Source organism: Hirundo rustica, chromosome 17 (genome assembly GCF_015227805.2).
Source record: "Hirundo rustica isolate bHirRus1 chromosome 17, bHirRus1.pri.v3, whole genome shotgun sequence".
Classification (NCBI taxonomy): domain Eukaryota; kingdom Metazoa; phylum Chordata; class Aves; order Passeriformes; family Hirundinidae; genus Hirundo; species Hirundo rustica.
The window spans coordinates 7,548,418-7,559,942 of record NC_053466.1 but is presented as its reverse complement, the minus strand read 5'-3'; the positions used below and the strand labels follow the sequence as shown (position 1 = coordinate 7,559,942).

General features: G+C 59.6%; 1 protein-coding gene across 2 annotated transcripts; it reads left to right on the top strand.

Moving 5' to 3' along the window:
- Positions 1–676: 676 nt before the first annotated feature.
- Positions 677–10,568, top strand: TBX1 (T-box transcription factor 1). 2 transcript variants are annotated; one of them, XM_040080942.1, is made up of 8 exons: positions 677–866; positions 2,019–2,481; positions 5,585–5,686; positions 7,068–7,239; positions 7,461–7,616; positions 8,999–9,066; positions 9,273–9,373; positions 10,132–10,568. In XM_040080942.1, the coding sequence occupies exons 1-8, from the start codon at positions 677–679 to the stop codon at positions 10,566–10,568; spliced, it is 1,689 nt and encodes a 562-aa protein (XP_039936876.1). The 2 variants fall into 2 exon arrangements, with proteins under 2 accessions (XP_039936876.1, XP_039936877.1); XM_040080943.1 differs by having other exon boundaries at positions 833–866; positions 2,070–2,481.
- Positions 10,569–11,525: the final 957 nt, after the last annotated feature.

Sequence of the window (11,525 nt, the reverse complement as noted above, 5' to 3'; positions counted from 1 at the left end):
CATCCCATCCCTCCCCGGCGGCCGCTCGCCGTGCCCGGGAGGCGGGGAAGGGCCTCCCCAGCCCTTTGACACCGTCTCGGCAGGAGTTTCACTTCGCTTTCGCCGCCGCAGCCGCCACTTCTGCAGGCAAACACCCCCGGCTTCCATGTGACGCCTCCCAGCCACTGAATGGGGAAAGCGCCTATAAGGGAGACACTTTCCCTTCGTGCAGGAGAAAAGGAGGGGACGAGGGGGGCAGAAGCAGGAGGTGGTGGTTGAGGGGAAGGGAAAACAGAAAATAAATTAATAAATCGCAGGGTTCGAACTGGGGAGGGGGGTGGCAAATTGACACCCCGAGAAAGAAATTCATGGGATTATTTATTTGTTGCCCACCCGGTCCCGTCTCGCGGACAGAGCTCGGTTCGCCGTTGCGGTGCTCGGCGCTGGCTACAAAGGGCCCCGGGGAAGTTTCTTGCTCCCCGACGCCCTTCCCGGGGAGCATAGGGTTTAGGTTGTTTTCTCTTGGATTTTTTTTTTTTTTTTAAGTTTCCCTTCCCCACCCCCCCGTCTGGAAGGAGGGGGTCTCGTTCGCACCTCCCTGGATGGTGCGGTAGAAAGGAGGGGAATGAGGGGGTGGGAGGGGGGGCTCGTGGTGGGAGGCTGCCGCGCCTGCTGCTCCTGCATTGGTGTCTCCCCTATGGACGAAAACAGCCCTCTGTCTCCCAAGGCAAATGCTTTCAGTATCGCCTCTCTGATTTCAGTCGCCGCCGCCGAGCAAGCAGGGAAAGGAGCGCTGGAGGAGCGCCGCGGCGGCCGCATCGCGCCCGCCCGCCCCGGCTGCCGCCCGCAGAAGATGCACTTCAGCACCGTCACCAGGGACATGGAAGGTGAGTGCCGCGCTCGGCCCCGCAGAGCTGCGGGGACGGGACCGCCGCCCACCGCGTGTCCGAGCGCTTTCAGGGGCCCGGGCCGGCAGCCCGGCCAGGGGCAGCGCACGGAGCGCGGCCTGCCTGCGGGGCCGGTCGGAGGAGGCTTTGCCGTTCCTCCCGGCACGCCGGGCCCCTGTAGCCCTGTCTTAGAGAAAGGCACTGCCCGCGGCCCGGTAGGTGCTTTCGACGGCTCCGCCGCTGGGACTCGCGTCTTCTCAGAGGCGCTGAAAGCATCCCCCGATAGCGCCGGCCGTGCCCGAGGCAGAGGCAGGCTGGGGCTCGGCTCCCATCGAGGGCCTGGGGGCTGCGTCGGAATTAACGCAAGAGACCCCCGGGACCTCGAGGAGCCTTTCAGCATAGGAGGGGATCTGAAGGAGCCGGCCGTTCCCCGGAGCGGCCTGTCATGCGCCTCAGGGCCCGCTCGGGCCGGCGGCCGAGGGCTGTGCAGCCGGGTTCGTCCCGGTGCTCGACGCGGACCCGCAGCTTTGCTTTGGTCCCGGCCTCTTTCCCTTTCTCGCCCGGGGATGGAAGAAATGGGGCACTGCCAAACTAGATACGACTTCCCCTGTCAGCCGCAGCCCCGCGGCTTCAGAGTGAAGGACGTTACCTGCAGCAGCGTAGCTACACGGAAATAAATTCTTTCTCTGAGTTCTTCCACCTTTTTTTTTTTTTTTTTTTTTTTTTTTTTTTAAGAGGGGGAGAAAGGAGGGAGTTTGCTTTGTCCCAAGTGGTGTGTAGCGAGGGAGGCCTGCAGAGATAGCACGGGCTTTGCACCGCCGAGGCTCTTGGCAGACCTCTCGGGTTTGCAGAGGAGGAAGAAAAAAAAAAAAAAAAAAAAAAAAAAAGGAAAAAAATAATAATAAAAAAAGCCCAGGCAGGCAGGCAGCGGGAGCAGCGAGCTCCCCGCCTGCCCCGGGGGGAGCGGGGCTGGGGCCAAGCAAAGCGGAAAGGGGGAGGCGCCCCACTGGGCTGGGCGCGGGGCAGGAGAGGAGGCGGAGGGCACCCCGCGGAGCCGGTGCGGAGGCGGGGGCCGCGCGGAGCGCCGCGGAGCTGGGGGGAAAGCGGGAGCCGGAGCGGAGCCCTGACCGCTTGTTTTTGGAATGATTTCAGCTATCTCCAGCCCCTGGCTCACCCAGCTGTCCCATTTTTGCGATGTTGCAGCTTTCACGGCCAACAGCCTGAGCAGCCTGAACGCCTCCGGGGGGTACCACCTCTCCCCCTCCCCGGGGGACCCGTACGGACAACATGAGCCGCCGCACTACGAGCCCTGCACGGCTCAGCAGCACCCGCACCCGCCGCCCCAGCCCCAGCACGGCTACCCTTTCGGCGGGGCGGCGGCGGCGGCCGGGACCAACCCGCCGGCCCCGGGCCCCGAGCAGCCCGAGGGCGCCGGTGGAGCCTCTGCGGGGCCGGCCGCAGTCTCGGGTTGCTCTGCGGGGGCGGCCGCCGCGGCCAAGGCGCCGGTGAAGAAGAACCCGAAGGTGGCCAACGTGAGCGTCCAGCTAGAGATGAAGGCGTTGTGGGACGAGTTCAACCAGCTGGGCACCGAGATGATCGTCACCAAGGCAGGCAGGTCAGTGCAGAGCTCCCGAGCGGCCCCGGCTCTCCAGCCGCTCCCTCCGGACCCGGGAACCCAGGCCGGTCGGGGCGGGGGAGTCCGGTGCGAGCGGTTGAATTCGCAGTTTGGGGGGAGATCGAAGCTGCTGCCCAAGGGCGAGTCGCGGACCGGCCCGGCCCAGCGGTCGCCATCATTTGATCCTTGTGCTTTTCCTGGGGCGAAATCTGCGTTCTCTTGCGGCCCGAAGGCCTCGGTGCTGCGGAAGAACGCGCGGCCGCTGCTGCGGGCTGACGGCGAAGGCGTGCGGAGGACGGCAGGCAGGGCGCTGGGTTCCGCTCCCGCTGGAAAGGGCGCTGTGCTCCTCCGGGCGCCTTCGGCTCTGACCCCACACGGGACTTCGATCCGTGTTTACGGAGGATAGCGTGTGCTCCCGGGGCGGACAACAACGATACGGGGGAAGGAAAAAAACCAACTCGTAAACCGTGCAAAACCTGCTAAATACATTCTTAGCACGGGCAGATGTTTTCCTTCCGGCGGAGACGCAAACAGACCCTAATTCTGCACCTTGAAACGTGTTCCATGGCTGTTGCATTTTCCGATTATCGAGTAACGAGCCCGGCGGAACACGGCTCCTCTCGGCTCTGCTCCGGCCGCCGCGGCGCGGTTCTGGGGCCAGGACCCTGCTCCTGGCCAGGGAACAAAGAAAGCGGCTGATGCGATCGCGTTAGGAACGAGCAAAACATATGGGGGAAAGGGGAGTCCTAATTACAGTTGTTAGTTACTGCATTTAATGGAGATCCCCGAGAAGCGCCGCGGCGGCTCGGGCAGAGCTGCGAAGCTTTCCCCGCCAGCTCCGGGCAGAGCTGCGAATTGTCCAGGCTCAGAGTCTTCCCTTGGTTTAAAGCGATCCGGCGGGGAGGGAGAGAAGAAAAACAAACAAATTAAGGAATCCCCGTTGCTTGCTCTCAGTTCGCCCCGGGGCTGAGTGCGGCGGGATGGCCGGGGGAGAGGGTCGGACTCTGCTCCGAACGGCAAGAGCCGTGACCGCGGCCGTGCGCTCCTGCTCTCCCGTCAGCGATTTTGAGGGTCCCGAAAGTCCAAAAGAAATGAAGCATACTTAAATGTACGCAGTTCCTTTTTTTATTTTTTATTTTTTTTTCAAATTAGCAATTTCCTAAAATAAAACAATCACCGTGGTGTCCGGTGCAAAAGCAGCCGGCGCTGCGTTGCGGGACCCGGGTGGAATTTCCCGCAGACGGTGCGTGCCCCGGCGCCGGGTCTCACAGCCCCGCTGTCTCCGGCCGCGGCCCCTGAGCCCGGCGCCGGGCTCGGCGTTGCTTTCCTTAGCGGAAAAGGTCGTTCAGGCTCGAGGCGGAGGCTCTCTGCAAACAGGAGTTCTACGATCTGGCTTTCTTAGCCCTCCAAGAAGAGCGAAAGGATTGCGAATATCCCACTTCAAAAGTTTCGGAAATTAACCAACTCGAATTGAATCGGGGGCTTTCCTCCCACCCATTTCTTCGTTTACTTTACGACGCCATCGAAACTCCAGACAGGAGAGTAAAAACAGGAGAAGACGGGGTAAAAACAGCAGGAAAAGGCTCGGGGAAGGCGCTGCAAAGCCTATTCTCTCCCAGCACCTCTGGGCTGGCCCTGCTGTTTGTCTAGATGGGTCTTATCATCTCAGGTTGTTTGTTTTAAAACTAAGTTTTAGAACAAGAAACACCGGAATTGGAGCTAATGATGGCTTTTACACGTTTAAAAATAGTAATACCGGAGGGAGCGACTGAAAACGTCCTCCACAGTTTGCTAAAGTCTAACCAAGAGGGAGACGCAGCTGCCCGGTCCCGGCAGTGCTGGGCCCGATCTGGAAGAGCTGCGGAGCCAGAGGCGTGCTGCCCCATCGAGAGGTCCGGGGGGGGCTCTCTGTGTCCGGGTTTGATCGGGCAGTTTGTTCAGGGGGCAGTTGGGACTTTGGTTTTTCAATGGCTGCAATATTGCTTCCCAAAATATTGCCCACCGTCGCTCGCTCGGTTTACTGCTCCGTAAAACAAAACGAAGCTGTAACGACGCCGGGGCACACCTTCGGTGTGTCCCGCCGGGGAGCCGCGGGCCAGGCGCTGGTCCCGGGCTGTGCAGATGCAGGAGGAGGGACGGACGAGTGGACCGTCCCGGCCTCTTCCCTTAGCCCATCGCCGATCACATTTGTACTGCAGCCCCTTGAAGGAATCGTGCCTTTCCCGAGCGTGGGATCCGCGTTTCGGCTTAGCTGTGGGTCCCCGGGGGCCTGGGCAGAGGAAAAACGGGAAGGGCAGCCTCGAGGGCTGGCCTGCCCAGCTCTGGAGCCCTGGGCTCCTTTCCGCTCTCCTTTTCATCCCGCAAAGGTGCGGGGAGTGGGATCCCAGCCGGGCTCTTGCAATGAAGTGGATCCGGGACGGGGCTTTCTGGGAGAACCCCACTATTCTCTATCCCTTGCCCGCCTAGGGGGAGCGTTCGCCCCTCCGGGCTGGGAAGGGTTTCTCGCTGGCTATAGGGGCTGCTGTTGTAACCATTGCGTTCAAACGGGCACAGTTTGGTGGGTACAGAAGCTGCACAGGTGGGAACTCGATCACCTCATGTCATTGGCAGGAGTTTTTAGATTTGACCCCCACGGGCTGCCCGAGACTCCTGAGCTTTGAGTGTGGGTCTGCAGACAGGGTAATGCTTGCATTTACCTCTTCTTCTTGTCAGCTAAAATGATGGGGAAACCACAGGGAATAAATTCTTTTCACTCAATCTCCCCATAGCAAAGGCCGAGGACGCTCTTGTTCCCCCTGGCCTCTGTTCCACCGCGGTGGGACATTTGGGGTGTCTGACATGAACGGTCCCAGAGCCAGCAGGAGAGGCAGGACACCCCCGGCTTGCCTTTCAGGATGCTGCCAAGGGCTGGGAACACGGCAGCCAGTCTCACCACACAGCTTGGGCATATCTGCCTCTTCCTCCTGCCAGTGGTTTCTGCGAGGGGTCTTGTCATCACAGCCAGGAGGGTATCGGAGCAGCTGGAGGGGAAGAGACCCGTGCCAGCCCCTCAGGGCTCCCTGCTGCTCCTCAGCTTAGCGCTTCTCTCTCCTCTCTGTGCCAGGCGCATGTTCCCCACCTTCCAGGTGAAGATATTCGGGATGGACCCTATGGCTGACTACATGCTCCTCATGGATTTTGTCCCGGTGGATGACAAGCGATACCGGCAAGTAACAAATACCGGGCCTGTCCCACGGTTCTCGGAGTCGTAGGGGCTGATGGGTCTGGGGGTTCAGGGATGTATCCCTGGGCCTGACACCTCTTGGTGCAAGACAGGGAGGGGACACAGGATTCGGCTGACCTGGGGTGTCTTTCACACCCTTGCAACGAGTCTGGGGTCAGGAGCGGCTGCACGGGACCGCAGGGCTCCCTCAGCCTTTGCACCAGGCTCACAGGCGGCCGGGGCCAGTCCGGCATGGGCAGAAGGGCAGGTTTCCAGAGGGCACAGGGCAGGAGCTGCTTTGTCCTGCCCGGAAAAGCTCTCCTTGTTGTCCTGCTGCACATCTCCACCGGCAAACACCCTTTGCCACTTAACAAAAATCCCCTCGGTGCTCCTCAAATGCTGTAGCCTCTCGGCGCATGTCCCAAAGCTGTGCCATGCCTGTTGGGGAGATTCCTGGGTGCTTGGGTGAAGAAAGTGCATTTTGTGCTCTGGAAGGGCACCAGCCACCTTGTCCTTGTCCTTGCTTCCAGTGACAGTATAGGAAGGCCTTGGAAACTGTTGACTCGCAAGGCAGCGATGCAGTCTGGTTCGGAGCCCCTTTAATTTTAAGACGGTGAAAGGCACATTATGTATTTAGCTTCAGATCAGGACGCCGAGCAGGCAGCCCGCATAGAAATCGCAGGGTCCGATATATAAATATTTAGACAGATATCCAAATTCTCAGGGCGTCCTAGAAATGTTTGCTTGTCAAGGGAAGTAGGATATATAACATCCAATTGAGTATATCTTTAAAAAGTAATGTTTCTGCTCAAGTCCAATGGTTTCTAATTCCCCCTGTGCAAACACTGGCTTTTAAAGTAAACACGTGTATAGAAGATTGGTTTCTCTGTTTTAAATGTTACTGTTGAATATGTACTTTGAAAGAATGAAACAAGACTGCTAGATTCTGAACCTGCTATTAGTCTACACACAACTTTCCACTCTTCACTTAAAGCCAGAATATTACTGTTTAGAGGGCTCTTTCTCACCCTTTATTTTAGAGGAAGGGGGAAGCTTTTGTGGCTTCTCTCCCAAATCTACACGGGTAGCTTTAAATTTCCTCCATCCTGCAGATTTCTCTCACGACAGTTCCATCGCCAACCTGATAAAATATTATAACCCCTCCGCAGCAATTCTAGCTGCGGAAAAGAGCTCGTTGCTCTCGTGGTCGTAGGAAGCGAGAGCGATGCGGAGGCGGTGCTTCCCCCTCGGTGGGCCAGGGGCACCGTGCCGGGCCGGGTCCTGCGGGGCGCGGGGGCTGCAGTCGTTCGGGCGGCGCTGCAGGGACGCGGGCAGGAGCCCCCCGGGCCGCGGCTGAGGCTGAGGGTGCCTTCCCCTCCCGCAGGTACGCCTTCCACAGTTCCTCCTGGCTGGTGGCCGGCAAAGCCGACCCCGCCACCCCCGGGAGAGTCCATTACCACCCGGACTCCCCGGCCAAAGGGGCGCAGTGGATGAAGCAGATCGTTTCCTTCGATAAGCTCAAACTGACCAACAATTTGCTGGATGACAACGGGCATGTAAGTGTTCCCCGGAGATGTTCCACACGGGGCTGCACCGGGTGGGAGCTCCCCGCGCTGTGATTCCCGTGGGGTGACCCTGCTCGCGCCCCTCCCCGGGGGCTCTGCCCCAGCCCCGCGGCTGCCCCGGGCAGTGGAGCCGGCAGGGCCGGGGCTGCGCTCTCCTCTCTCCATGCTCCGCCTGGATCAGTTATTGTCTCCTTGCTCGTTTTATCATTCAGATCATTTTGAACTCCATGCACAGATACCAGCCGCGTTTTCACGTGGTCTACGTGGACCCCCGGAAAGACAGCGAGAAGTACGCGGAGGAGAACTTCAAAACTTTCGTCTTCGAGGAGACGCGCTTCACGGCAGTGACCGCCTACCAGAACCACCGGGTGAGGCAGCAGCGGGGCTCGGGGCTCCCGAAAGCGAGGGTTGGGGTGCCCCCGGAGGTACCGTGTGTGCGGGTATATCCGGCGCTGGCTCGGCCCCTTCGTCCGGCTCCGGGGCTGGAGGCCGGGCTGCGGGGGTCCGGGGGTGGCTGGGGGTATTCCCACCTCCTCCTCCCCATCTGCTAAACCCATTCCGGGCAGCGCAAGGAACCCGATAGCCGGGGAGCTGCGCGGAATTGCATCGGTGTATGCCGAGGAAGCGATGTGGGCTCTAGCCCCATAGCCAGCTTCCCTCCGCCCGGGGGAACCTCATTACCTATGTAAACCCGAGACCGGGGTTAGTGGGGAAACTACGGGCTTCCCGCTGCGAAATGTCACTCACAATTTATTTGGATAAATCTGCGATTTTACTGCTTTAAGCTCGTAGCGGTCTGTCTCTCCTCAGAATACAATTATACGTTAAAAACGAAACAAAACGAAACAAAACACCCCCGCCCCAATCTGATGCGGATCTCTGGGCAGCGGCTAATCCAATTGCTCCTTTAAATCGCACCAGTGTAATGTAAAGAGCAGGACTCCCAGCAGCGGGTAGAAATACGATTTCGTAGCGGGGGCTTTTCAGCGCTGCTCCGAGCCGCCTCGCTCTGCGATGGTGCCGCCCAGGCCGGGGCTGTGTCCCGGGGCTGTCCCTGAGCAGCCGGCGGCAGTGTCACCCTCTGCAGTGGCACCGAGCAGTTTGACTTGAGGTCTCTCCGGGATGCTGCGGTCGGGCCGCACCTCTCCCCGGTGGAGGCGGCGAGGCTAGAGAAAGGCTGCGCCTTTAAGGGGCTCTGGAGTCCCTCCCCGGCTGGCATTTGCCTGATGGCTCCGGACAGCTGCTCTTTCTCTCCTGCTTTCTATCAGTTTGACCTCTAAGGCTGGAACTGTCACTGAGGGGCTTAAAGTTTGTTTTTCAACCCATTCCGGAAACTCACAATCACATACTTTATCCGTGGATTTGCTTAAATATAGAAAATGTCCTGCCTTCTCCCTGGCGAATTAAATAAATACATAAGTATGATTTATCCAGTGATTTGTCTTAACTGCTCCAGTGGTGACCCATATAATGTGGCATTTTCTTACAAGTGCATTTACTCAGCTTTTGCAGCCGACTCGGACTGCCTCTCCCTTCACCTTGAACTCATATTAGGTAGCATATTAGCCCACATTTTCTAACAGAGGGAAAGCACATGCTTGTGCTCTGTGGCGGAGAACACCCTGGCTTTACCAGCCACCTGGACCCTCTCATTTACACCAAGCACTGCTGAGTCCCAGAGCCTGCCCAGGAACACATTCACTGTTTGGACATGTGCTGCTTTGAGACATTTTGCCACTTCTCCTTACAGATCACGCAGTTGAAGATTGCAAGTAACCCTTTTGCCAAGGGATTCAGAGACTGCGACCCTGAGGACTGGTAAGGCTATGCCTTTATTGATGATGGCAGTACCCCACTCACCCTGTTGCACGTGCGTCTGCCCAGCTTACATTTGCACAAGGCTTGCATGGAGGGGGACACAGTGCTGGGCCCCGTTCGCCAGCTGCAGCTCACAGAGGCAATACTCCAATTGTTCATTCTGTTGGACCATCAGCTCTGTATCACTTCTCCCCTTCCTCTTCCAGGCCCAGGAACCACAGGCCAGGGGCTCTTCCTCTCATGAGCGCTTTTGCCAGATCCCGCAATCCAGTCTCTTCTCCAGCCCACCAGAACGGGACAGAGAAAGGTGAGAGCCCGCGGTGGCCAGGCCAGCCCATCACCCAGGCCCTGTTGGCCTGCACGGCCGGTGCATGCATGCTTGGGGCCAGCCTTGCTCACCACGCTGGTGCACAGCCCCATTGCTAATGAGCTTTGCGCTACCACTTGTTCTTTTGAGGAAAAACACCCACCTTCGTAGCCTATTTCATTCTTCCTTGGACTACAACATTTACTGTTGTTATACGCTTAAGAAAATTTGCCGCTTTAAACAACACTGCCCCTTGCCTTTAGAATCCCATTTTCAGCTTTTTGGCAACAAACTCAGCTTTTCAGGGAGAGATACGGTGTTGGCCACAGGTTCCTTCTCGCATTGCCCTTTTAATGCGCCTCGGCAGTGCGCTTAGGGCCGACCCACTCCATTCAGGAGCTGCAGTCAGGTCGAACAGCACCTCTGCCCATTGACTGCTTTTCCATTACCCAGAGCAAACAACTGCAAAGACAACCGAAGGCCTTTCTTCCAACGCACTCCGGGCCTGCAAAATAAAGGGAAGTCTGTATTTGTTTAGTGTTACACAATTGCAAAAATGTCAGGCGTGTACCAGCTTGTCAGTCAACTCAACTCCATTTATCGGAGTCAGAAGGTCCCGTCCCGCCAGCCCCGTTCCTGCCGCATGCCGCTGCCGCCCGCCCCGCTCGCAGCCCCGCTCTTGCCTTCCCGCGCATCTTTCCCGCGGGTGCGGATGCGCGTCCCGCGGCGCGGCCGCACTGACGCTGTTGCCCCCGCAGATGCTGCCGAGAGCCGGCGGGAGTTCGAGCGGGAGGCGGGCGGGACGGCGCTGCACCAGGCCGAGGCCGCGCACCAGCAGCTCATGTCCCGCGTGCTCAGCCCCGCGCTGCCGGGCGGAGGCGGCGGGCTGGTGCCGCTGGCCGGGGCGGGCGGCGGCCGGCCCAGCCCGCCGCACCACGAACTGCGCCTGGAGCCCGCCGCGTCGGAGCCGCTGCATCACCATCCCTACAAGTACCCGCCGGCGGCGGCCGCCGCCTACGACCACTACCTAGGGGCGAAGAGCCGGCCCGCCCCCTACCCCCTCCCCAGCATCCGCGGGCACAGCTACCACCACCATCACCACCACCACATGAACGCGGCGGCCGCGGCGGCGGCGGCCGCCAACATGTACTCGCCGGCCGGGGCGCCCGCCGGCTACGACTACGGGCCCCGGTAACGGGGCACCGGCGGCACGAGAGACACCGCCCGCCCCCTTCCCGCCTTTCCCACACCTCCCGCCTCACGAGTGAGCTGATTGGCCAGCTTGACCTGATGGACAGCCGGGCAGCCCAATCGCCGGCAGCCGGGCCCCGCCCCGCGCCCCGCCCTGTGGGGGCTGTGAGGGCGGCGGCGCCGGGAGCTCCATCGCGGTGTGACCCGCGGCTGCACTTTGATAAATGAAGCCATATGTCCTTATCTTCCCTGTGTTCCGTTCGTGCCGGGCACCGAGGACCGTCGGGCGGCCGGGATGCGCTGGGAGGACGGGGAGGCGGCAGCGGTGAAAAGGCTTGTCCCCTCTCACTCGCCCGCCGGGTCTTCTGCCGGAGGTTTGGTGTCACCGCCGGTGTTGGCGGGGCCCGCGGGTGTTTCCTGCCCACGGGGCCTGTACGTGAGCACCGAGCAGCGGCTGTGGGGCCGGCTGTGAGCCGTGTGTCGTCCTGCACTTGTCGGTGTCGGTCTTTCCCAACCTGGGGCACACCGAGAGCTGGTTCACAGGTGGCTCAGGTGGTTCTTTGAGGAGATTCTTGGGGAAGCAGAGTTTATTTTAAGGGAGCGCTTTGAATCCTCACTGCCAGAACAAATTTCCCACTTCTCCTCCGGCCCTGACCCACTTGTAAGTTTTGGGGTTCACTGGGAAGCCTTAACCATAGCAGCATTTTCTGGAGCTGTTGAGAAGGGCCCATGGCCAAGAGCACAGCCACATGCAGCTGTGTTTGCATTTTTTTTCCCAGCAATACCTGCAAAGGTTTAAAAACCAGCCTGGGGGTGGGGGAATATCTGCAGAGTTCAGGCTGTGTGTTTCCCACCTGCTTCCCAGGCAGCCTCACACAGTCCTGCCTTCCTGGACCCTTTCCCAAGTTTTTGAATGCTCTCCTGTGGAGGTGCCTTTAAAAAGGACTTCAGGGTTTTCTTT

Coding starts and splice junctions, on each gene's coding strand:
- TBX1 (XM_040080942.1), top strand. CDS start 677: ATGGACGAAAACAGCCCTCTGTCTCCCAAGGCAAATGCTTTCAGTATC. Junction 7,617..8,998: donor CCGCCTACCAGAACCACCGG/GTGAGGCAGCAG, acceptor TTCTCCTTACAG/ATCACGCAGTTGAAGATTGC. Junction 9,374..10,131: donor CCAGAACGGGACAGAGAAAG/GTGAGAGCCCGC, acceptor TTGCCCCCGCAG/ATGCTGCCGAGAGCCGGCGG.